Raw genomic sequence first — 27434 nt, 5'->3', positions numbered from 1 at the left:
CCTTGGTAAAGCGCAGGATTGGGGTGGGAGTTCCCTGATTTTCCAGGTGTTGTGTGTCTCAGTTGCCCTGGCTAGGAAAAGGGATTCCCTTCCCCCTTGCGCTTCCCAGGTGAGGCGATGCCTCGCCCTGCTTCAGCTCTCGCTGGTCGGGCTGCAGCGACTGACCAGCACCGATTGTCTGGCACTCCCTAGTGAGATGTACCCAGTACCTCAGTTGAAAATGCAGAAATCACCTGTCTTCTGTGTTGCTCCTGCTGTGAGCTGGATACTGGAGTTGTTCCTATTCGGCCATCTTGCTCCGCCCCCCTGCCTCTAAATATTTTTTCCAACGTCTACACCATTAGTAATGGAGCCAGAGTGAATAAGATACGTGTTTATTCAGGGTGAACAGTGTTAGTGTAGATGATGAGCAGTATCCCCTTAACATGCAGGGCAAGTCGGGTTCAAAAAATCAAAGCAAGATAAACAGTCGGGAGACCAGAAGTTCCTGTTGAAATGAGATCTTGTAAGCGAAACACAGAACAACTTGACTGAAGGTGTGTACATTTAATGAACAGAGCCACATCACAGCATAGGAGAAACTTACATAAGTCACAGGCTTCCTTGGTCACAACCGTGGTTTTCGTAACTACTATTGTAGTAGTAGCTGATTCGTAATGGCATTGGTGGTCCTGCATCACCTGACTCAAACCATCATCTTTTATTCTTTCCTCAGAAGCCATCTGTTCCAGCTAAAATGAGTGGCCCAGAGTTGTTCCAACTTACTTACACTGGTCTACCCCTGAGCCTTTCCCCTCGTGATATTCCCCGAAATACTCCTATCCACTCTCCCAATACACAGTCGGCCTCTTGAAATCCTTCCCCATTGAGCTTGGTCAATATTATCTTTTACGTGAAGACTCTCAGTTTCTCCATGAGAGATTAATCTTGACCTCTCTGTGTTCTGGGAGAAAGTTAAAACTTTGTTTAGCATTAATTAACATTTCTACCTTGTAATAGTTTATTATATTTCATTTTCTCCTCAGTTAGATGATAGAATCCTTGAAGTTAATAATCCTGTCATCAAACTCTGTATTCTAGCAGCATGCAACCAGTGCCTTTGAATGCATCTGGATCTTCATAGTTACATGTTGAATCACAGTCGATTGTTTCTGCTTTAGTGCCTGCCAACATAAACACTTAAATGAATATTCCTGTTTGTATGCTACAAAATCTATAGATGTTGTAGGCCTTCCTTACTTTGCACAAACTCATTACGAGTTTGGAGCTGCGAAACTGCTAGAGCTCCTGCTCTTTGAATTCAAGGCAGAAAATTAAAATCTCAGTTAAATATCCTTTCTTTCAAATCCTAATTCCATTCTGAATTAACGTAGTTCGGAAAGAATTTGGTTTGTGATCTGCAGATACCTCTACAAGAGTGGGTTTAACCAGCAGAACTAAGCCTCTCATCTTGCTACAATTATTTTCTCACCTTAATTAAAATGTTAACACAAAAAAAAGCTAATACAACTAGATGTCCTTTTACACTGAGCTTGAAAAGTTGTCAAAATTGTTACCTTTCATAGAAACTTCCTGGAGAGGTTAGCAGAACCTCCTGGAGAGAAAGGCAGGAGAGTAAACCAAAAAGCTGGCCTGTAGTATTTGACAAAAACATGGTTTACTGGTTACTAAAAGGTAAACTTTCAGAGACTGAATGACTTTGTAGTGTACTATATTAAACATTCTTGATCTCATCTCATATTAATAGTGTCGAGGCTTTTTGTTTTTGCTTTTTTCTTTTAATTTCAAAATAATTATAGATTCATAGGAAGTTGCAAAAACAGTACAGAGAGGTCCTGTGTACTCATCGCCTGGTTTCTTCCAGTACGTAATTATGCATAATTATGGTACGATATCAAAACGAGGAAATTGAATTTGGTAAAATGTGTATGTATAGTTCTATGTCATTTCATCATACATGGAAGTTTGTATAATCATTACCGAAATCAGGATGCAGAATTCTCATTACCATAAGTATCTCCCTTATGCTGCCTTTTTATAGTCATATCCACTCAGCCCTTCCACAATCAACTCTAACTCCTGGCATCCACTAATCTGTTCTCCATCTCTATCGCTTTGTCTTTTCAGGAATGCTGTAGAAATGGAATCATATGTGTGTGTCATTTGACAGTTGCCTTATTTATTCAGCATCACTTCAGGTCCATTTAAGTGTGTCAATAGCAGGTTCCTTTTTATGGCTGATTTGAGCAATACTGTTGTTTTTTCAAATAATATTTCCATAATGTTTGCCATTTTTGATATTTATCTTTGATTTGTTTTGGTTTTACTGTGGCTTTTATTTTATGCAAAAGTGTTTTCTGACTATTATTCAGCATGGCAAAAGCTATAACATTCTAGAGTTCTGAAAACTGTAAGTGGCTAGTGACATGTGAACTGTATGTAACGCTGTTCTCCTTATTCCAGCTGAGTTGGATTATTCTCCTACTCCACCTTCAGGCAGTAGATGTCTCTCCCTGGGTTTGCCTGCAGCCTCTATAGGAAGCATCTATGAAGCTTCCTGGTGGAGGTGGTGGTTGCCTTAGTTTTAAGGCATCAACTTACAGGTTGAATTAAAGATGTTCAAAAGTGGATTCTCTTCCAGGATCTTTAAATGTAGCCTGGGTTTCAAGGCAGGATTTACCCATGTGTTTGAAATTCCCTTGCTGTGAGTGCTGCCTTATCTGCTGTCCTGAATCCCTGCTATTTAGTGCCTTCCTTGTGGGCACAAGGTCCTTATCTTCCATAAGATGTATTTGCACACTTGTATTATCTCATGCTGTAGACTAGAGAGTTCTTGAGGGCAAAGACTGTACCTTATATATCTCCACATCATCTATAATCAAATGCAGTGCTTTCAAGTTAGGAACTAGTTAGTGAATATTTATTAAACAGAATTTCCTATATGTAGGGATTTTCACTTGCTTGTGTAAAGGATTTTGTAGAAAAAGGGGAAACTCATGAAGTCAGTGAATGCTAAAGGAGATGATGTGGACATCAGAGAAGGGTCTACACATAGTCAATGTAGTGGAGGGTCTGAAGAGGGAAAGGTAGGCCCAAAAGACAAATGAGGCTACCTTACAACTTTCTTGGCAACCCAGTAATATTAGAACACAGAAATCTCCTTATTACATAAACATCCAAATGCTTATCAAAGTGGGATTTGCCCAGTATCTCTTTTCTCAGAATATCACTTGGCCTTCTAGAAATGTTTATACAAGCAATTAATGTCATTCTGAAACTGAAGCATTTGGCCTCTCCATTACCTCTTTCTACTTCATGAGTGCCTCAGGCACAGCATGAAATTTTGGAAAACAACCAAGATTCTTCAATTAATGAGGGTCATATACATAACTGCCTGTACTTTTTGTATCATGGTAAGGAACCCCAAGAGAGTGAGAACAGGAATTCCTCTTTATGTCGTTTCTGTGCTTTCTGGATGCTACAGCCTTGCCTTACAAGTAACACTACATCATCTGCCAGACAGCCCCAAGTGGTGGGCCATTCTGTCATTGCCTGTGAATTACTGGTGCTGCGGAGAGAGAGTCACAGGCACCTGCTCACTTTGTGCCTTAATTAATCTGGTGATCACCGTTGGGAGAACAGATTCAACCTTTACGAGGTTTCTTCTTCATTCCATAGGAGAGGTCTCCAAGCTCACTGTCATGTGTCTCTTTCCTCCTCATAATTACATTTACTGAAATATTTTACATTTTTCTCTTCTAAGTCTTCCATCAGAGTGTATGTAAGTTCCTTAAGGGTATCAACATTTCCTAAATTTAGACCACCTGTAGTACTTACCTACAAAATCGACACTTGGTACATGTAGGCAGAGTTGGAATATGAAATTGTCTAGTGATACTAGGGGGAAAGTAATATTTTAAAAACATGCTAAAACTGTTTTTAAAACATTCCCAGATACAGAATACTTATATGGTCCAATATGAAAAAAAAATAAAGAAGAAATTGCAGTCCATTATCTATGATTCCAATACAAGAGGCATACATAATGAAATCTCTCTGGGGCAATGTGAAAATAAAAGAAAAATCTCTGAGGATAAGCTGAAGAATCTTCGTATAAAACTGGTACTATTGTTGCAGAAACTTCAAGCGGTGAGTGAAAAAATTGTATTTGACAGTAGGAGTAGACTCTACGGAACGAGAACTCATCTAACTTCTCTTAACATTGTCATTCACTTACTGACCTGGACAAGTCACTTAAGTCAGCCTTTTCTCTCCACATAAGGATTTCAAAAGCCTAAATAAATGAATTGTGAAAGCATATATTAGAACATTTAGAAACTCTGTGTTCTTTCGTATCTTTTTTTTTTTTTGAGACGGAGTCTCGCTCTGTTGCCAGGCTGGAGTGCAGTGGCGTGATCTCATCTCACTGCAACCTCCGCCTCCTGGGTTCAAGTGATTCCTCTGCCTCAGTCTTCCAAGTAACTGGAACTACAGGCGCACGTTCTTTTGTATCTTAATTCAGAATCTTTGCTTGTGCTGTTGGTATAGCATGATCACCCTTGGTGTCCCCTTAATAACGTGACCAGTAGGTAATTTTTTCAGTTTTTTCAGACAGTGAAATATTTTACTTTACTTTTATTTTAATGCATAAATAAAAATAAACCCTCTTAATCTTAGAGGACAGTTTGAGAGAAGTCAGGAAACATCATGTAAGTATGGATTACTGTCAGTTTTGTTTATATGTTTTTATATATATATATGTTTTATATATATATGTTTATATATATGTTTTATATATATATATGTTATATGTATAAAGAATTGAGTTATGTGATAGGTCGAACTAATGAGGAAGAGCCCGTCTTCTATAGCACATGGAAATGCTGCATACAATACAACAAAACTGAAAATATATGTAGTCAAGATTGAAAGTCTTCCTGTGGATTCTAGAAATAAATTGAGAAATCCAAGCCAGAACAGTGAGCCTAGGGAGCCTGTGGCATTTTGTCCTCAAATATAGGCCCTGAGTGCTGGAACAGGAGACAGAGCCTTCGTGGGCCACGGAAGGTGAGGGGACAGGAACTGAGACCCTTATGGAGGATTGGCTAGAGGATTGGATTGCCTTGCCCTTGAAAGGGCTGGGGAGAGACAAGGAAACTCACCATACATACATCTGTATAACGTGTGAAGAACATGGACCTTGAAGCCAGACTGCCTGGGTCTCAGTCCTGGTTGTAAACATTTAAAAGTGGGAGTCCTTTCCCACTTCAAAAAACTGAATCTTTTAATTTATCTGAAATTTATATTAAGTACAAGACAAAATGCAGAAAAGCTTTTTTGTTGTGTTTTGCTTAAGTATATTGCCAAAAGAAAAGTCCCTCTCCCCTTTGATGGTCTAGGCAACAGTTAAAATGTTATGTTATTAAAATTTAAAAGGATGTTAATGCTAATTTTTATATAAAGGTAATTGTATTTGTGCTTCTATCAACCATACTGCTTCAGCCAGTTTGTCTAGTTTATGTATTGCTATGAGAGTGGGATTTCAGTAGAGCTCCTTTTGGTTCTTGTGGCTGTGAAGGATGCCAGATGTTTTCATGTGTTAAAAGTCTGGTATGGAGCCTAGCACATGGTAGTGTTTCAGTGACGATTATTGTTTCACTTAACAAGTAAACTAGAAAGACCAAAGAAATTCTGTATCTTAGAGATTGAATACCACTTCCTGACTATTAAACAAGTTTATAAAATAATTGACTTTCATAATAGCAAATCCACATTTGGCTAAGAAAAACTGAAAGAATAATCATTTACTACTACTCTGCCAAACCTCTAGGTTCTTAAGCAGCAGCCAGAGTAACCATACTAATTTAATTTACTGTATTCACAAAGTTTGGTAGGCAGGTGAAGGGCTTCAGCCAGCAGAGTATGAAACTCTTTTTCCTAGTCTCAGTGGAGAGGCACTTAAAGGGCTCCTGCCCAAATGTATTACTCTCATCCCCCCACATGAAAGTTCTATTTCACAGTCTCTGATTGCCAGAGCCACTGCAGTAGAGTACAGCAGAGAATCAAGATGAGGGACCCAGAGCAGATAGAGGTGGGGCAGGCACATGAAGAAGCCAAGCATGGAAATAATGTAGCATCCTGGAAGAAGTTTAGTCCACCAGGCAGAGGATAATAGCCAAAAGATCAGATTATATCTAACAGGACGAGAAGTGCTTTGTGTCAGGGTCACAGGGCATTCTTCAGGGTCAGCGAATATTTGGAAGTCAAGGTAAATATCAGCATCATTGTAATCCATCTGTAGGAACAGTATCCCAGTCAAAAGCTGGAACTCAGTACAATCCAGCCTTGTTAGAGCAAATCTATGGTAGAGGGAGTAAAGCTGAAGCACATTTCATGGAACCAGAGAAGAGATGCGGAGGCGAGGTTAATGGTGCCAGACACTTAGTGCTGGGACTGCTTCTGAAAGGCCCTTCCTAAAAAATCCTCTTATCTATCCGCTCAGTTGGAGAGTTAGTTGATCCCATAGTTGGGCCCAAGGGAATGAGATTTAGATCAGTAAGCCAAGAGGGAACATTAAAGGGGAGCTCAAGCAGTTTGTGGAAAAATGGGGCTAAAAGTAAAAATGTAAACTTTATTTTTCAACATAATCTCCATCAAGGTCAAGACACTTATGTAAACAATGGCAGCAGCCTTTTAGTCCATCTCTAAAGATCTAAGAGTTCTTGGAATTTAACCATGTCAATGCAGTCTTTTTTACATTATTAAAGAAAAATGGATGCCCTTTACAGATTTTTTTAAAAGATTTTTTAAAAAGAAGTCAGAAGGAGTCAGATCAGGACAATAAGGTATGCCTAATGATTTCCCGTCAAAACTCTCACAAAATTGCCCTTGTTTGATGAGAGGAATAAGCAGGAACATTGTCATGGTGGAAGAGGACTCTGATGAATCTTTCCCAGGCGTTTTTCTATGAAAGCTTTGGCTAACTTGCTCAAAACACCATTATAATAAGCTGGTGTTATTGTTCTTTGGCCCTCAAGAAAGTCAACAAGCAAAATGCCCTGAGTATCCCAAAAAACTGTTGTCATGACCTTTGCCGTTGACCGACCACTGTTGCTTTGACTGGACCTCTTCCACCTCTAGGTAGCCATTGCTTTGTCTTCAGGATCATACTTGCAAAGCCACATTTCATCTCCTGTTACAGTTTTTTGAAGAAATCCTTCAGGATCGTGATCCCATTTATCTAAAATTTCCATTGAAAGCTTTGCTCTTGTCTGCAGCTGATCTAGGCACAATGGTTTTGGCACCCACTGAGTGGAAAGTTTGCTCGTTTAGTTTTTCAGTCAGAATTGTGTTAGCTGAACTACTTGAGATGTCTGTGGTGTTGGCGATTGTTTCTGCTATTAATTATCCATCTTCTCCAGTAAGAGCATGAACAAGATTAACTTTTTCCTTGCAAAGGGATGTGGACAGTCTGACACTGCCAGCTTCCTCTTCAACATCATCTCATCCGTTCTCAAGTTATCCATTTATAAACTGCTGATTTCTCTGTTTTTAAAAATTACTTGCCATAGTCCTATAGCTCCCTGAGTCTAATCTCATCCTTCTGTTATAGGCTCTCTGTTGGGGATATTGTCCCCATAAACTTTTCATAAAGCGTGAATAATTTTGCCATTCTTCCACCCAAGCTTCACCATACATTTGATCTTTGTTCTTGCTTCAGTTGCAGCAGAATTCATGTTGGTCTGATAGTGGCTTCTTTCAAACTGGCTATCTTATCCTTTTAGTGCCTCAAACTACATCCTGGTCAAATATGTCATAACAACTTAGTGTGAGTTTATTTTTGTTCAAAAATTTTGAAATCCGTGCCTACGTAGTTTTTTCATAATATGCATTTTCCATGAACTTTTTGAAGACACCCCCCCCCCACACACACGTCTAACTGTTCATTGGATCAAGAAGCCCAGGAAAGGAGAGCATGAAATCGCCTCAACAGGGAGCTGAGTAAAAGAGAGAAAGGGAGGACAAAGAGAAGGAGACAGACCAGGGTAGTAAGCCAAGAGCTGAGGGAAAAGACACTGCAATGGAAATAGAAGAAACAGAGAAGACAAAATTTGGCTTCTTGTCTATTTTTTGCCTATAAGGCTAAAGATTCATTAATTTTAAAAATAGGAGATGACAGCCTGTAACAGAGAAGGATGAGATTAGACTGAGGGGCTTTAGGAATATAGCAAGTAATTTTTTAAAAGAGAAAAAACAGTTGTACTAACTCCCACTAAAGAATAAAAAAATGAACCAAGTTTCTAACCACTTGTTAGCATAAAATGACATTAAATGAGAAAACATTTTGAAAGGTTAAAAGCATGATTCAAATGTAAGGTGGCTTTTGTTGCAGCATGAGTCATAGGGAAGACTGTTAGGAAGCTGCCCAAATTACAGGAATAAGCTCTACAGCTTCGTTCCCTGGTGTGACTGTTGCTTCTCTTTTCCAGGGTGGTCCAGAAGGTGACCTGGAGCAGATTGACACTCATTTAGAAGCTTTGCTTAAAGAAGATAATCCCCTCCTCCAGAACAATTTAAATAAAGTAACTATAGATACAAGACATAGACTCCCTTTAGAAAAAAAATGAAAAGACTCCTGAAAATTAAGTCAGAGAAGGTATTCCCTTTTAAAAAATGCTGATAAGAAAATTGGAAGATTCTTTTTAAAATTTTTTCTTTTTGTTGTTACTGTAAAGTCTATTCTGTTAACAATAAGGAAATTAGAAATTTTTTCAAATAAAGGAAAATTGTACCACTCTAGAAATGGAGACCAATTTACAATTTATATAATTCCTAATCCTATTTTCTAAATCTTCCTCTTCTTTCAGAAGAATACTTAATAATATTTAGGGTTCTCTAATTTTCTTGTGAGCTACTGAAAAAAATGAAATTTCCACTCAAGCTTAAATTTTGTTATTCCTTAAAATATTGTATTGTAATTTCTGTTATTCCTGTTAAAAGAGAGATTTAAAAGCAGAGTTTTTCAAAAATCAATATGCAAGAGGACTACAGACTCACTTCCTCTTGAAGATGTTGAAAAAGAAAGACTTTATGCCCTTTCTCCACTATAGCCAACACTCAGTAAAGCAGAAAATACAAATCCTCTCAAAACTGAGATATAGCTTATATAATTTTATTATTTTGTCATAGTAAAATAATAAATCTCCTAAGCATAATATGTATACATATTACACATATGTAAAAATTGTTGTTTTACATTTACATATACATAAAGAAGCATGTTTTTACACTTTTCTTGATAAGTGGTTGTTTTTTTTTGTTCAGAAATGTCTGAAACTTTAGACAAAACAATAAAACATTTAATATTCATTTGTGAAACTGTATAATTTTAATTTATGTATACGAACATAGCAAAAGCCTGGAACATGGAAATGGAATATGGTAAACTATTTCATTTTTGCCTTTAGCCACTTAAGTACTCTTCTCAAGAGGCATGTTTTTACCAGTTACTTGTAAATCTATCCGCAATCAATATCTGTAAAACCATATATATCATGATATAGCTATAGATACGGATGTAATAGCATCCAAAAGATGGGGCTGTTGCTTTTTCCACTCAATATACCTTCAAGACCATTCCATATTGAGACCAATACATGTAATAATACATATGTAGAGAGATAATGAGATAACCTCTCATTATCTTCAACTGCTCCTTATTATTTCATTCAATGGAAATACTAAATCTGTTTAACCATTTCCTTATCAATGCATGTTTAGGTTTTTATTGTTCGTTTGGATTTACATATGCACAACAGTGAATATCCTTATAAATTTGTTCACACAGGTACAATTATGTCTGTCAAATGTCTCAGCAAACGAATTGCTGGATCAAAGAGTATATGCATTTTATTATGAATAGATATTGCCTGATAGCACTTTGAAAAAATTGTGTTAGTCTACACTCCTACAGCAGTGTATGAGTTCCTGTTTCCTCACACCTTCACCTACCTGGTGGATTACCAGACTTTCTTATCTTGCTGATCAAACAGGTGAAAAGTGGTATATCCTTGTAGTTTGAACATACATTTCTTATACTTTGAGTGTGATTGAGCATCTTTTCATATGTTTAAAAGTCATTCAGATTTTAAATTTGGACTTTGTCAATTTTCTACTTGGTGGTGGGTATTTTCTTATTGATTTGTAAGAACTGTCCTCACATTAGGGATATTATCTTTTAATGTGATATATATTACAGATATTTTCTTTTCTTTTTTTTTTTTTGAGACGGAGTCTTGCTCTGCTCTGTCGCCTGGGCTGGAGTGCAATGGCCGGATCTCAGCTCACTGCAAGCTCCGCCTCCCGGGTTTACACCATTCTTCTGCCTCAGCCTCCTGAGTAGCTGGCACTACAGGCGCCCGCCACCTCGCCTGGCTAGATTTTTGTATTTTTTAGTAGAGATAGGGTTTCACCGTGTTAGCCAGGATGGTCTCGATCTCCTGACCTCGTGATCTGCCCGTCTCGGCCTCCCAAAGTGCTGGGATTACAGGCTTGAGCCACCGCGCCCGGCCTATTACAGATATTTTCTAACAAACTTTTGTTTTGTTTTATGGTGTTTTGAGTCATCTGGGATTTTTTAAAAGATTATGATTGAATTTCCTTTTGTTTATGGTTTCTGTGGTCATATTTAGAGAGGACTCTCCCATGCTAAAATTATAAAACAATTTTGCTTTGTTTTCTTATAGTGATTTATATTGTTAAACCTATGATTCATCTAAAATTTATTTTGGAGTGAGAAGTAAGTTAGAAATCCTTTGTGTGTATGTGTGTGTGTGTATGTGTGTATGCGCGCATCTCCACATAGCCATAGCTTTGTACCAGAATTATTCATTGATAATCAGTTATTTCCTACTGTCTTACCATACCACCTTTACTGCATATTAAATTCTTATTTGTAATTGAACCTAGTTAAAAAAAGAATCTATTTATTTTTCATTGAGTGCTTCATCTTTTCTCATGCCAGATTCATGTTGTTTTGGTAGGGCTACTTAATAATTTTATTTTCAAAAGTTTTGTGTATTTTTTTATGCTTGATTCTCAGAATTACATTTTGTAGCCACCACTACCCCTCAAATTCTATTTATATTTTTTAGATGGGAGTTTGTGGTGATAACACAGATTAATATAGAGAGAACTGATATGTTTTTTAATATTAAGTTTTTCTACCCAAGACCAAGATATGCCTTTGCATATCCTCAAGTCTTCATTGAAGACTATACTACCATTTAAAAATTTTTGTCAAATACATCTTGCACATTCCTAGTTATATTTATTGCAGTTAGATTTATTTTTTAGCCTATCATAAATGGAGGCTTTTTCCCATTATCTTATGACTGGCTAATGTTCTATACAGCAAGACTCCTGATTTTTGGACTTCAATACTGTATTTAATGTTAGAATTCTTATTTTACAAATAACCTTAAAGTTTTTTTCTGCATCAGCAAATGATCATTATGCAGGTTTTGTTTTGTTTCTTTTCCTTTTTTTTTTTCGAGACAGAGTTTCACTCCTGTTGCCCAGATTGGAGTACAGTGGCAAGATCTCCGCTCACTGCAGCCTCCATCTCCCGGGTTCAAGCGATTATCCTGCCTCAGCCTCCCGAGTAGCTGGGATTACAGGTGCCACACCACCATGCCCAACTAATTGTGTATTTTTAGTAGAGCCTGGGTTTTGCCATGTTGGTCAGGCTGGTCTCGAACTCCCGACCTCAGGTGATCCGCCTACCTTGGCCTCCCAAAGTGCAGGGATTACAGGTGTGAGCCAGTGTGCTTGGCCAATTTTCTTTAAAGTACATTTATATGAAGAAACAGTTTCTGGATCTCAGGTCCTTATATTCTTGATCCATCCAAAGTTTTCCTTCCTCAAAGGATTTTCTTGCCTCCTTGAAAACTTTTACTACCTTCCTCTGCCATCATCTGTATCCATTTTTTCTTTAATTTAAAAATTAGTGATTAATAAATGTTAATGATGATAAGAAGTCAGTGCCTCTGAGCATCCTCTGGCAGACCTTTAGAAAGAATCTTAAAGGGGACTTCCCCAAAGAATGCTTTTTGAAAATTCTAGCAGGATATTTCTCTCATTCCAAGCTGAATAATCTCGAGGCTGAGTCCTCACTGTCTCCCCTTTGTCCTTTTTGCTGTCTAAAAAAGAATATCATTCACTCTAATGGTTTCAGGTAATTCTTTCAAATTGATATGATAAGTTTCACATACTATGACCTTATTTTCACCTTTTTTTTTTTTTTTTTTTTTTAAGACAGAGTCTCACTGTCGCCCAGGCTGGAATGCAATGGCACAATCTCAGCTCACTTGCATCCTCCGCCTCCAGGGTTCAAATGATTCTCTTGCCTCAGTCTCCCGAGTAGCTGCGATTACAGGCATGTGCCACCATGCCCGGCTAATTTTTGTATTTTTAGTAGAAATGGGATTTCACCAGGTTGCCCAAGCTGGTCTTGAACTGCTGACCTCAAGGGATCCACCCACCTTGGCCTCTCAAAGTGCTGAGATCACAGGCATGAGCCACTGTGCCCAGCCCTATTATTTTACTCTAATTATGACATCAAAATGTCCCATTGAGAGTCTACATTGATATGTTTGAAACAAAATTAACCATATTCACCATAACCACCACCACTTCTGGTCAAGGCAATTCATTTAGGCCCCGATGGCTCCTTCTTAGGATTCAAGGATTTTATAATAAACAGATTGTCAGGACTAAGGAATAGGGACAAAGACAGAAACCAGGTGTATGGTGTATGAACTGGGTCAAAATGGAAATAAAAGAAAGCATTGAGTGAGGTTAGAAAAGGAGAACTGTAGACCAGGCACTGTGACTCACACCTGTAATTCCAGCACTTTGGGAGGTCAAGGCTGATCACAAGGTCAGAAGACCGAGATCATCCTAGCTAACATGGTGAAACCCCATCTCTACTAAAAATACAAAAAATTAGCCGGGCATGGTGGCGGGCGCCTGTATTCCTAGCTATTCGAGAGGCTGAGAGAGGAGAATGATGTGAACCTGGGAGGCGGAGCTTGCAGTGAGCCGAGATCGCACCGCTATACTCCAGCCTGAGCGACACAGCAAGACTCCATCTCAAAAACAAACAAAAAAAAGGAACTATAATTCAGGAGTAACAGAATTATATTCCACCTGGGGTTTTCTAGTTCTAAGTGTGGTTGGTAGCAAAATGGGTTGAGGACCACACAAAGCATTCATTTCCACTACTGGACCTTGGATACAGTTCTTAGGTCCATTGACCCTGTTTTTAAATTCATTGGCAAATGGGGCTTGGTTAGGACAAGATTAGCCAGATTAGAAAACTGGAGTGAGATAAAGCTCGCAGGCCAATGGCATGTGTAGATACTTGAGAGACCAGAAAAAGGTAAGAACAGAGGGTGGGGGAGAGAATGGAAGAACACCACCAGAAGACACAGCCCAGTATGTTCCTTTATCTGACTATGACATCTAAAGTTCTTCTTACTACTATTTGATTCTCTCTACCTATTTTTCTCTCTTATACATAGACTTCTTTTTAATAATACTCAATGTATGGTTTTTTTCATGTAAAAATGTCATCTAAATTTATCTTCACAATACTCAGGTATGAAAAGGCAGATACTTTTATTCCTATTTCACAGATGAGGAAACAAACAAGAATGTAAGTAATGTTTCAATGTAGTTAATAAGTGGTAGAAGAAAGCACAGAATCTAGGCTTCCTGATTGCACCTCCAAGTTCCTGCCATTAGACCCACTGTACCACTCCATAATATAGGCAAAATTGATGGCTAACAATATAACACGGGTCACCCTCTCTAAAATATTGCCTCTTCCCTTCCCAAAAAACTATGTCTCTGCATGACTGTAAGCATGTTAGTTACCAAGTGCCAAGTGACCTTGGTTTTAAAACTGGGCAGATGAGTTAATCTCACTGGCTTTCTATTCTTATTTAGCTTGTTGCTGTAAGAGGTTTAGAGTAGCTTTCTCAGGGCATATGTTAGCCTTCAGTTTTAGTGAGGAGTAAGGGACTAAATCCAGCGAAAACTTACGTGAAAACAACCTGAGGAAAAGCTGTAGACTGTGAGTCAAGATGGGGAATGGAAAATCTATAGCTGGTGATCAGAGAGCAGTTCCTACACAAGCGACCCATGTGTGGTACAGAACATTTATGACGGAATATCCATCCGGCCTGCAAACACTACATGAATTTAAGACACTTTTGGGTCTGCAAGGTCTGAATCAGAAGGCCAATAAACATATTGATCAAGTTTATAATACCTTTGACACGAACCAGGTAAGGTTTTTTACTTTTCATTTCATTGGAAAATGCTATGGTTCTGCACTCTTTCCTTTTTTCCCTATAAAATAGCCTTAAGTAAAATGTGTGCATCCCACTGAATAGAGAGGTCTTCAGACAACTCACAGCTTGCAGGTAAGTGAGTCATTAAACACTTTTAGTACTGAAGGCATGAAAATAATTGGGAACTAGCCTCTCCCACCCTAGGAAGTGTTCTGCATGTAGGGAGTTATTTTTAAACCAAATTAAATCTCGGCATGGAACTCTAATGCTATCATTTAAATAAATCTAATAAGTACAGATTGATTTACAAAGACTGTTTTCGAAGTATTTAATGCATTGGTGACATTTTATAGAAATTACAGGACTCTGCTTTTAAAAGTGATTGCATCTAGATTGGCAGATACAATCAATACAAATTAGCCAACATGTTGTCTGTACTCAAATCAAAAGTTAGAATGCTTCATATTACTTTTTTCCCCATAGTTGACCAATTTAGTTTGGGGAAAATGGAAACTTAACAGTTTTAAATTCAGACAAATTTTTGTTTCTAAAGATTGTTACTCAACTATTGTCTTGAATTTACTCATTTCTGAGGAGCTGTAGTGCATTTAATTTCATTTCTTGAAAAAATAGAGAAAAGAAGATATGAAATTGAAAAAAAAAAAAAAAGAGAGAGAGACAAAAAAGCAACAACCTGAAATATCAGGCTCAGGTTCTGCCTGCTTTTACTTGTTTATTTTGGTTATTTTACTGTGGATTTGTATATTTCAAAATGTGTAGATGTTGATTAGAATAAAAAGGAACAGAGAAAATGCTAATAGAAAAGAAATGACTTTAGAAGGCCATCCAACTGATAATAGAAGAGAAAGAAGAAGAAGTAAACTCAATAAAATTTTAAAAAACTCCTGGTTATTTTGATAGGATGTCTGCTAGAATTTAGCACATCCTTTAAACCAAGAATCAGGTGACTGTAAACAGTTACGATAACACAGGCAGGAACTTGCTGGAAAAATTAAAGCTGTGGAAATTTAACAGCTTTTTTTTTTTTTTTTTTTTCTTTTTTTGAGACTAGAGTCTCGCTCTGCTCGCCCAGGCTGGAGTGCAGTGGCTGAGATCTTAGCTCACTGCAAGCTCCGCCTCCCGGGTTTACGCCGTTCTCCTGCCTCAGCCTCCCGAGTAGCTGGGGCCACAGGTGCCCGCCACCTCGCCCGGCTAGTTTTTTGTATTTTTTTAGTAGAGACGGGGTTTCACCGTGTTAGCCAGGATGGTCTCGATCTCCTGACCTCGTGATCCGCCTGTCTCGGCCTCCCAAAGCGCTGGGACCTCGTGATCCGCCTGTCTCAGCCTCCCAAAGCGCTGGGATTACAGGCTTGAGCCACCGCGCCCGGCCAATTAACAGCTATTTTAATCCTGTAGCAATGTCAGGAACAGATTTCTTTAGGACATTATGTTATGATCTTTTGTGCTTTGTTACCAAACATAGTTAAGCACTGCCTATTTAGCATGACAGTGCTTTCCTCCTCATAAATTTTACTTAGTGTCAATGCAAGCAAAAGGCAATCTTCAAGGAACTGACAAATCAGTGGGAAAATGTGGCAGATTCCGCTTTTGTTATTAATCCTGAAATGTGTTCCAGATACTATAAGCATGCTGCCATGTTGTCTTTATTTGCCTCTGCCTGTGTATGTGTCTCTCAGCTCTCAATCTCACTTGTCTCTTTCTTTCTCTCTGTCATTCTCTGTGCTTCACTCTTTGTATGGCTGCTGTAAGCAGCCCAATATCAAGATGAAAGTCTGTTGCTCTAGACAGCAGCTTCTTAGGCTCCGAGTACTCCTGAGAGGTTAGAAAATGAGCTATCATCGAGTTTTACAGTTATTCTCCAAAGGCGTTGATGTCATATCCCATCCTAGCAGTTTGGTTGCTAGCCCAGTATTTGTGAACATTGTACATGTCAGTGGTTCACATGCAAGAACAGAAACATGCGGAAAGGAGTGCTGGGTGGAAGCAGGGATCTGCTGCCAGATGAAGCAAACTGGCAAGGAAGCAGGGGCAATGTCCAGACAGGTGTGTGTGTCCTCAGTGTGAGAGCCCTCTCAGTGTCCACCACAGGAATGGCCTGACCCATCCCGGGAGCTTAATTTAGATGGCTTGGAAGTTCTGCTGCTATTCATCAAAGACATTTTATGTTTGCTTAGGAAGGAAGTGAGCCTAAGGAGTAATGACAAACGCCGCAAAAGGTGTGGGGGATCTCAACATAAAATCAGGTGGTAAAATGACAAGAGTAAGGATTGTTCATTATCAAGTGATATTAAGAAATGATGTGCAATTATGCACAGAAAAAGTCGTATATTAGATGAATTGATAAAACTAGCATCTGTCCAGAATCCCCAAAGATTTACTATTTCTATGCAACTTCTCTGCAGTTTTCTTTTTTGCTTTGTGTTTTTATAAGTTCGACTTTATTTTTTAAATTTTATTTTTAAAATGAATTTTATTGTGTATGTCTAAGGTATACAACATGTTATAGGATACATATGGATAGGAAAAAATGTTACTGTACTGAAGCAAATTAACATATCCATCATCTCACATAGTTACCCATTTTTGGGGGGGGGGGATCTTTGTGGCAAGAGCAGTAAAATCTACTCATTTAGCATGAGTTGCACATAAGTACAATTTTGTTACTGTAGTCCTCGTGGTGTGTAATGAATCTCCAGACTTGTTCCTCCTACATATCTGCTACTTTTATCCTCTGACCTACATCTCCCCATTTCCTCTTCTCCTACCCCACTCCTCATAACCACTCTATTTGATTTTTTTTAGATTCCACATGTAAATGAGATCATGCAATATTTTTCTTTTTCTTTTATGTGCTATAGATGGAAATTATTTTAAAATGCATGTCATACTTTTCTACCTCCTCAAAGTGCTGGTAAAGCACTTTCTTGATATATCAGGGTCATTATTATGAACAGCAGTTGTTATGTTCTGTGTAATACCATGGGACACCCATTCCCATTGAAGTTTCTGGAGCTGTTTCCTAATGTTAAAAACCCTGAAAATTTGTGCTTTTATCATTGTTTGCTTTTTCTTGTTGTTCTGTCTTTTCTCCTGCTGTCAAACTCACATTTCACAGCTTTCTTATTATAATATTAATGAGCTTTTGATTTTTAATGTGCCGTTTCTAACCTGGCTTTAGATTGTATTTAAGCTAAGCAACCCTATTAGGATAGTGCTTAAAATAAAAGTAAATACATTCTGAGATTTAGAGCATAAAATTTATAATAATATTTTTTAGCTAATCACACAGCATGGTGGGTTTCTCCTTGGCATTCAATAACAATAACACTTTCTGAGTTCAAGGATGTGGGGAAAAGAGAGCTTACACACTGTTGGTGGGAATGTAAACTAGTACAGCTATTATGGAAAACAGTATGCAGGTTCCTCACAAAATTAAAAATAGAACTACCATATGAACCAGAAATCTCACTTCTGGGTATCTATCTAAAGGAAATGAAATCAATATGTTGGAAGGTTATCTGCACTCCCATGTTTGTTGCAGCACTATTCACAACCGGCAAAATTTGGAATCAACCCAAGTATTATCCATCAGCAAATGGATGGATTAAGAAACTGTGCTTTGTATATGCAATGGAATACTATTCAGCCTTAAAAAACAAGGAAATCTTGTCATTTCCACAATATAGATGAACCTGGAGGACATTATGCTTGGTGAAATAAGCCAGACACAGAAAGAGAAGTAAGGCGTAATCAACCTCACTGATACGTGGAGCCTAAGAAAGTCAAGCTCATAGAAGCAAAGAGTAGAATGGCTGTTGCCAAGGACTGAGGTTGATGGGGCAGAGGAGTAATAGGGAGATGTTTGTCAAAGGGTAGAAACTTCTAGTTATGCAGGATGAGTAAGTTCTGGGCATCTTGTACAGCATGGTGACTACAGTTAATAAAATATTTCATACTTGAAAATTGCTAAGAAAATCTTAGATATTCTCACCACAAAAAAGATAAGTATGTGATAAGATGATGGATATGGTAATTAGCTTAATTTAATGATTTCACATTGTATACACATATAAAAATAACATTGTGTACCATAAATATATATAATTTTTATTTGTCAACTATTCCTTAATAAAGCTGGAAAACCCACTTTTTGAGTGGTTATGATGTGCCTGACACTGTTCTAGGTGCACTGAATAGATGAACACATTCAACCATCACAATGGTAATGGAACCTATTTTATAGTAATGGCCATGGCCTTGGCACCTCAGACCTTTGGGTCTTTACAATTCAAATTGTGCTTGCCCTGAGTCCATGCTGCCTGGGCTTAGACTACTGCCAATGATTGAGTGCAACAAAAATACTAAGGCTGGGTTATTCCTAACAGACAGGAGAGTCCTCTGTCTATAGGCTTTGGCTCAGGGATTCCCTGGCAGCTTTGCTGGACCTTGGGTTGCAGGAATGCTTAGGACACTTCTACCAACCTTCCCTCCCTCTCTTCTTCACCTGGATCAGATTAACATCATGGTCTGACAGCTGGCTCAGCTGTTACAGACTCCCTCCCTATTTCCTTCCACACATGCATTTCTCCAAGTAAAATCCTTAAATTGAGTTGAATAGGTCTACTATCCTATTAATAAGACTCTCAGAAAAAGAGGCCAGAGAAAATAGAAGATTATGACAAAAGAAATCAGAAAAAATGGCCACTGCAGTGGCTCATGCCTGTAATCCCAGCACTTTAGGAGGTCGAGGCAGGCAAATCACTGAGGTCAGGAGTTCGAGACCAGCCTGGCCAACATAAAACCCCATCTTTTATTAAAAACACAAAAATTAGCTGGCTGTGGTGGGGTGCACCTGTAATCCCAGCTGCTTGAGTGGGTGAGGCAGGAGAATTGCTTGAACCTGGGAGGTGGAGGTTGCAGTGAGTTGAGATTGCACCCTTGTACTCCAGCCTGGGTGACAGAGTGAGACTCTGTCTCAGGAAACAATAAAAAAAAAAAGGGAAAAACCAGAAAAATTTCCCAGATCTATTAGACACAAGTTTCACAAGGCCCAGCATAATGTGCAGAAAGACGTCAACATACAGCATGTTCTGAGAAATTTTATAAGAAGGGTAAAGAGAAAATCCTAAAGTCTTCAAGAAAGGAAAGAAAACAGAAATAGAAACCAAAATAGCATTGAGCTTCTTAACACCAACACCAGAAGCTAAAAGTGGGAAAAAAAAACCTTCCAAAATTCTCAGAGGAAATTACCGAGCCAAATCAAACACGAAGAGAGAATAAAGACATGCAAAGACTAGAAAATTTATTTCACACTTACTTTTTTTTAAGGAAGCTCTGGAGTAGGTGCTCCATCAAAAATGAGGGTTTGTCTGTTCTCACTGCTATAAAGAACTGAGAGTGGGTAATTTATAAAGAAAAGAGGTTTAATTGGCTTACAGTTCTGCAAGCTGCACAGGAGACATGGCTGGGGAGGCCTCAGGAAACTTACAATCATGATAGAAGGGTGAAGCACGTCTTTACATGGTGGCAGGAGAGAGAGGGTGGAGGGGAAAGTGCTACACACTTTTAAACAACCAGATCTCGTGAGAACTCACTCACTATTGTGAGAACAGCAAGGGGAAAAGTGCCCCATGATCCAATCACCTCCCACCAGCTCCCTCCCCCAACATTGTAATTGAAGATTACAATTCAACATGAGATTTGGGTGGGGACACAGAGCCAAACCATATCAGAGGACATATATCAACAAACAGGGAAAGAGGAATCCAACATAGGAAATCAGGTAAGGGCAGTCTCAGGATCATAGAACAGGCAAGTCCAGATCAACAGCTATATGCCGAAAACCCATTCAGCTGCTAATCCCAATTGAGAAGGAAAAAGGGGGACCCTGGGAGGAAGACCTTAAAAAATGACATTGATGAATCAGCTACTATGTTTGCGGATTTCAAAAGCAATATTAAATTGTTTGATGCTGTATTTGACTAAAAATAACAAGGCTAAGTACAAGAAAAACTACCAAAATTTAAAATGAAATACCTTAAACATATTTATTATGAAAATTTTCCACATACAAAAGTAGAATAGCTCTCATAGACCCATCACTCAGCTTTAGCAATTATAAAATTTTGCCATTTTGTTTCATTTGTCCTCCTACATGTTTTCTGTTTTTTTAAAAGAAAAATATTCCAACGTTATGTAATCTGTCCTAAAAATATTTATTATTCATCTATACCAATAAGGACATGTTTAAAACATAAGTACTATGCCATTAGCATACCTAAAAATAACAGTTATTCTATCTTAAACTTTAAATTGACAAATAATAATGGTATATATTTATGGGGTACAATGCTATAGTATGATATACAGTTGACCCTTGAAGAACACAGGTTTGAACTGTGAGGGTCCACTTACAGATTTTCTTCCTTCTCTGTCACCCCTGAGACGGCAAAACCAACCCTTCCTCTTCCTCCTCCTCAGCCTACTCAAACGTGAGGATATCCTGATGAGGATGAAAACCTTTATCATGTTCCACTTCTACTTAAAGAATAGTAAATGTATTTTCTCTTCCTTCATAACATTTTATTTTCTCTAGCTTTATTGTAAGAATACATTATACAGTACATACAACATAGAAACTACTTAGTCAACTGTTTCTGTTGTAGGTAAGGCTTCCAAGCAATAGCAGGCTATTAGTAGTTAATACATTGTGAAATGATTAACTGAAGCTAATTAAAATATCCATCATCTCACATACTTATCATTTCTTTGTGGTGAGAACACTTAAAATCTACTCTCTCAGTGATTTTGAAATACACATTATTATTAACTAATAATTGCCAGTATCATCTACTACCCAGTCTATGGATAAATTTTCCTGATTGTTTCAAGCATACATTTTTTTTTTTTTTAGATTCTTGATTTGAGCTAGGATCCAAACAAGGTGCTCATGTTGCAATTGTGGTTATGACTTTCAAGTCTTCATTTTTTTTTCTGCAATAATTCTCTAATCATCTCCTTCCCTTTTCATGCCAATGATTTGTTAGGGAAAGTGAGTCATTGGTTCTGTAGAATATCCCACATTCTAAATGTATCTGATTGTCCTCTTGTTGTGTCATCTAACTTGCTTTTGGTTCTTCACATTATCTATAAACTGGTATTTAGCTGTAGAAACTTAAATAGATTCAGGTTTGTTTGGCAAGAATACTTCACAGGCACATAATTATTGGTTGTCTTTAGTGAATTGTCGGCTAGGTTCAGGTGATGTCAGGCTGATTACAATGAGGCAATTACTAACTCCATGTAAAACAAGGAAGTCAATAATTTTGGTATGCTACAGCTATGCAGAGAACAAAATGTACCATAGGCTGGGCACGGTGGCTCACGCCTGTAATCCCAACACTCTTGAAAGGCCAAGAAGGCTTGAGTGCAGGAGTTCGAGACCAGCATGGCCAACATAGCACAACCTTGTCTCTAAAAAAATACAATAAAATGTAGCTGGGCACAGTGGCTAACACCTATAGTCCCAGATACTCAGGAGGCTGAGGTGGGAGGATCGCTTGAGTCCAGAGGGGCTGAGGCTGTGGTGAGCACTGATTGCACCACTGCACTGTAGCCTGGGTGATAGAGACCCTGTTTCAAAAAACAAATTACCACAATCATTAAAATGAAACTCTGACTTTTAGATTAACTACAATTAAGGGAATCTGGTGGGAGAACAATAGTGTGCTGGTGAATGCTTCATTAGCTCAGAGGGTTCAAGGGCAGGTAACTCTGGTGACATTTGCTGATTTCCATAGAGTAAATACTCGCGCGGTGGCCAATTTTCAAGCTAATGACTGTTTAATACTTGGCTTATACAATTTAACAATCAGCTCACACTGGCAGATGAAATACGCTCCAGCACATCATTGGGTTATATGAGGGTCATAAAATTAAATACTTCTCTTTTAGTATAACAGGAAGCCAATGTCTAAAATTAATAAATCAAGATATAAGAATAAGCATCTTAATTACAAACATTGAGTAAAGACTAGGAAAAACCCCACAAGTTCAGTGTTTTAAATTATAAGCCTTTTAGTTGTATTTAATTTTAAATATGTACATGTTCTATGTACATGCTTAAAAACAGGATTCTTTAAAAATTTAAAGATAGCACAGAAGACAGCAAATCTTAGTAGGTGAGGTCAGTGATGGAAACTGCTCCTCTCAAAATTAAGATCTGTCTCTGGGGAAGACTTGGCAACACAAGTTCCTTAGTTTCTATAACTGGGAATCGTCCATTCCATTATGAGAATTCTACTGACTTGAAAGCCGATGTCCTAGACTGGTGCAAACGTGTCAAAACATAAAGTCTCCATGATGAGTCCAAAATGAAAGTATGTGGCTCTGTTGTTAGTGTTACACCTAAACCAGGTGAGATGATGGGACTTGAAGTTAGGTGGGCTCCAAAGACCAGCCACAGCAACCACCACTGCCAACGCAAAACACGTTGACAGCCTGGTGAGCCTTTGAGGGCCAGGTGCAGGCCAGCACAGATACAACAGAAACTAGATTTTTGTTGCTGGCCATTGGTTCCTTATAGGCAGTGAAAGTGGGGCAGGGGCTGCACTTTTCTCACCTAAGCATCCATAGTCTTCACCTGGAGATTGATACCAAGCACCCAATTCTCGGGAAAGCACTTGCTGTTCTGGGAATGCACCTGCACTCTGGCTCTCCTCCTAGGGAGTGCACAAAGTGGAACTTGCTTCTGCTCTGCTACATCCATGCAGAGGCTGAGGATGAAGGAGTGCCTGGCCCTGCCACTCATCCTGCACTCTGCACTTTAGGTGTGCTGCCTTCTTTCTCACCCTCCGTTTACTCCTCTCCAAGTCTCCTTTCTCTTTTTAAGGGCAAGTGGTGCATCAATTCATCCTCATGAAACAACAGTACAGAAATATGAAGAATAAGAGGATTATAGACCCCCTCAAATCCCACATTTCCCCAGAACGGGCACCTATTATAGCATGATGGCATACAGGAGACAGAAAACATATTTACTGAATGATTAAATAAAATGCTAGGGAGATATGCTGAATCCCTATTAACCTTCATAAGGAAGGCACCAGGTTAAAGAGGCCAAACAAGCCGCCCAGAGCCAGCAAATGAGACATGGGGTTTCATTAGGGTCTTATATACAAGAGAGAGAGCCCGGTGGCAGGGGCTGGACAACATAACTGCATGGCCCAGTGGTGGCAGGCTGGTTAGGAAAACCAGTCGCTTACCAACAGCATGCAGTTGCTATAATGTTTTCAGTTAAGAGCCTCCCCTTAATGACCTCCACCTGGCAACCTTCATTTAACCTAAAACTCCTGGCTTCAATCGCCCTCCCCTTAATTGAAAACCTCCACCCTGGCCAACCCTTCATTTAACCTAAAACTCCTGGCCTTAAATCACCTCCCTAATGACCTCCACCTGGCAACCTTTTCCATTACCCTAAAACTCCTGGCCTCAATCACCTCCCCTTAATGGACCCCACCATGGCAACCCTTTCATTTTAACCTAAAACTCCTGGCCTCAATCACCTGTGACCCATGTTCCACAGGACGGGAGAGGGGCTTAGATATTCCTCATAGACAAGAAACAAATCTCCAGGTTGGTCACTCTCAATTCTCTAGCTCAGAATACATTCAGGTGCATCTGCCAGACGGGTATCCTCAGGTTTCTCTGAAATTATTCCTACCAGGTGTGTTTACCCTGCAGGAAACAACTGAAGTAGCTTCAGTGTTACATATGCACTTCTTTCCTTTCCACTCCTCTCTTTCCCTCCTTTTCCCCCATATGTATTCCAAAGGAGGCCACCATATCTTCCAAACTGTAAGTTAGTGCTTAATTGGAGTAATTATCTCAAGAAGAAGTTTAAAATATATTTATTTTCTTTACATGTTTATTTTTTATTTGGATTTCTTGTTTTGTCCACAGAATTTATATGCTTATTTTAAATTTGGTTTATCATTATATTTATTTAATTAACATTTTTTTCCATAAGTTATTGGGGTACAGGTGGCGTGACCTGGATGAGATTGGAGACTATTATTCCGAGTGAAGTAACTCAGGAATGGAAAACTAAACATTGTATGTTCTCAGTAATATGTGGGAGCTAAGCTATGAGGACGCAAAGACACAAGAATCATACAATGGACTTTGGGGACTCGTGGGGAAAAGTGAGAAGGGGGCAAGGGATAAAAGACTAAAATGCATTTCTTATTTGTGTATCTGCTAAGAATTTCAGCTTCCATACTCAGGCATTCAAGAAATGTTACTTTAGTTTTCTACTAAATTTATGAGTCCTCCTTTATGAAGGAGGGCTCTCCCGCCACTCTCCAGGATTGCATGTAAACCCTAAATGTGCATCCAAACCTCAAGGTGCTGGGGGAGAATCTGTCTACCCCATTATTTGTGGAGATGGTCCCCCTCTGTATCTCCTGATTCATGCAGAGGGCTGTTGTTTCTTCACAGCTGTGCCTCCTAAGTCAGAATCTCTCAGCTACTTTATATTCCAAGGCCTCTTAGTCTGGGTCAGGCTTCTCTGGCCAAATACACCTACAGCCTTTTCTCCCCATCTGTGCTAGGTGCAGGGGAACTTAGTGTATCTCTACCCAGGAGGTGAATCCCAGGTGCTTCTGCTCTTACAACTGCCAAACGTGGTGTTTCTATTATCTGTCATCCAACCATTCTTGGCTCTCACATATCAGTGCCTCCCTCCCCCTCAATATCTGGCAACTCTCTCTTCCTTCCTTTATTCCACACCCTCCCAGCCTATGGAATCTTTATGTAGTTTGGAAGTAGACTGGAGAAACTAGAAAAACTGGCTCTAATTATACATTCTTCTAAATCTTTTGTTTATGGCATAAACTCTATGCTCTGAATCCTGAATGGCTTCAACCATTGAAACTTGAGAGCTAAGAATGAACTCTTGATTCCTGCTTGCTTTTTGCTACAGTGACCTATCTCTTAGACAATGAATGTCTTTATGAATGTGGGGAGAGCTGGATGACAGGAGGGATTACCAGGAGCAAACTCACATAGTTAACATTCTGTGTTATTATCTCAGTGCACTTGCAAATATTTACTAAGCACTTGGAGGCATGGAGGAGGGAAGGATGCCACAAAGATGGATAAGAATTGGTCTCTGTCCTAAATTGACTCTACAATCTAGTGGGGAAGATAGGCACATCCTCAAAAAATAAAAAGAAGTAAATAAAGAATCAAAGCTTGAGAGGGGGAAAAACATTGTACTAACCCTGTGGTTTCAAGGTTCCAAATGGGCCCATGGTGTTGAGGGCTGCTTTTAAACCTGGTAATGTGGTCAAGGGTCCCCTAGGGAAATTCTTCAATCCCATCCCAGCAGGGCAGATAAGAATAGAAAAATTACATTCCAATATTAGGGTTGTGTGGGGCTAGGGGTGTGTAAATAGGTAGAAAACATGATTTTCTGTTCCCTCAAAGAATTTATAACCTAGTTGAGGAAATAAGTTATATCGAGATTATTTAACCAAAGAATAAAACAAGATAGTATAAGCAGGACTGACTGTGTGATCCAAGCCTCATTTGCTGGGATCAGAAGATGTAGCAGAGGTTGGGTGATGGACTTAGTTAGGAAAGGCTTTCTGGAGAAGTTGAGGCATTTGGGGATCTTGGAAGAAGTGAAAAACTGTAATTATTACTAATAAAGGCTAACACTCAACACTTCTGTGCCAGTCACTCTTTTATGCATTTTATGTTTATTATCTCATAGAATCCTTACAACAATATTATAGAGTAGACATCATTTTTCTCACCTGTGTTTACACATGAGGAACCTGAGGCACAGAGGAGTTAAGTAACTTGCCAGAAACTACACCTCAGGATTAGAATGCTGACTGCACTCTTGAATTGGTGTGTTATTCTACCTTTAACAAAGGAGTTGAGAATTGCAATGAAGAAAACAGCTCTAATTAGAATAGGAGGGAAGAGGGAGACGGCATGTGGTGGCCTAGTTGAGGCAGAGGGTTACGGCTAGAGCATAACTGGCCACAGACTCTAGGTGTCTCATCTAGAACTTTTGCTCCATGTGGGTAACCAGACAGTAGTCAGGACTACACTTACATCCTAGCTGAGAAATGAGGCACTCAGAGCACGGAGATGCCTGGAGAGTCTCAGAGCAGAAAGTCAGTCTTTGATGATACCTCTAGCTTCTGGTCCATATTCTGGTTGCTGTAATAGGTGTGAAGGTAAATGGCCCTCAGGACCACACCTAGGCATCTGGGTTTTATCCAAATAGAGTGTCATTACTGACCCTTAAACTAGGCCCAAACTCCTCTAAGAATACTCACTTGTCAGATGCAGGAAGGCAGGGATGAGCCCATTTCCAAAGGGCAAAATTGGACTAATAGAAGTCTGATTTGTGGTGGCAGGGGAATGAAATGGAGGAGGAAAACAGGGGTCTAAAAGACTTGTCAGAAGTCTTTGCCTCTTTTGGGACTCCAAAGATCTTACAGAGGGAGGTAAAACGGTTTCTCCAAATGTATGGGTTTGGAACTCAAACCACCAATGGAGTGCCAGTTTCAGCCAGAAGAACAGTTATCAGCACTAGGTCCATGTAAACTCCAGAATAAAACAAAACACCCAGAAAATCCTTGGGTTGTTATTTTCAGTTAGCAGCTTCAGCCAAACGCTGGGCATCAGGCGTGAGGGGATGATGAGTGAATTCTTAGAAACAGGGCAGAGGTCTATCCTGGACGGGAAGAGGAATGAGAAGCAGCGGGGCTGTGGGATTTGAATAATGATTATCACAGTGGATGTGATGAAGGTTTACCTACAAATCTGTTCATAAACCACATCCTAGCTTTAATGTAGCAGAAGTCCTTGCTGTTTTTTTTTTTTTTTTTTCGATGAGCCCCTTAGGGAATCTCTTTATGATATAAATCACAGCCCAACAACAGGAAGGTGGAGGCAGCACCTTGGGAAGAATCAGAATGTCTGGCCTCCTGTCCCTGCTCTGACCCTTACATAGGGTATGTAATCTTGGACAAAACC

The 27434-nt window shown here is 39.0% G+C and overlaps 2 protein-coding genes across 2 annotated transcripts in view; both read left to right on the top strand.

The window, feature by feature from the left end:
* The window catches only part of MORC1 (MORC family CW-type zinc finger 1), a 183569-nt gene extending 174839 nt beyond the window's left edge, over nt 1–8730 (top strand). Inside the window, 3 exon segments of the mRNA XM_017870879.1 lie at nt 3955–4149; nt 8490–8618; nt 8620–8730. Coding sequence (XP_017726368.1) covers nt 3955–4149; nt 8490–8618; nt 8620–8646 — 351 coding nt within the window. The 3' untranslated portion in view covers nt 8647–8730.
* Nucleotides 8731–13819: 5089 nt separating this feature from the next.
* Nucleotides 13820–27434, top strand: part of GUCA1C (guanylate cyclase activator 1C) — a 49466-nt gene continuing 35851 nt past the window's right edge. Inside the window, 1 exon segment of the mRNA XM_017870838.1 lies at nt 13820–14351. Within this exon segment, the coding sequence (XP_017726327.1) occupies nt 14148–14351 (204 nt within the window). The 5' untranslated portion in view covers nt 13820–14147.

The sequence above is a fragment of the Rhinopithecus bieti genome, unplaced genomic scaffold (assembly GCF_001698545.2).
Source record: "Rhinopithecus bieti isolate Rb0 unplaced genomic scaffold, ASM169854v2 scaffold_5478, whole genome shotgun sequence".
Classification (NCBI taxonomy): domain Eukaryota; kingdom Metazoa; phylum Chordata; class Mammalia; order Primates; family Cercopithecidae; genus Rhinopithecus; species Rhinopithecus bieti.
This window is presented reverse-complemented; position numbering and strand designations above follow the sequence as displayed.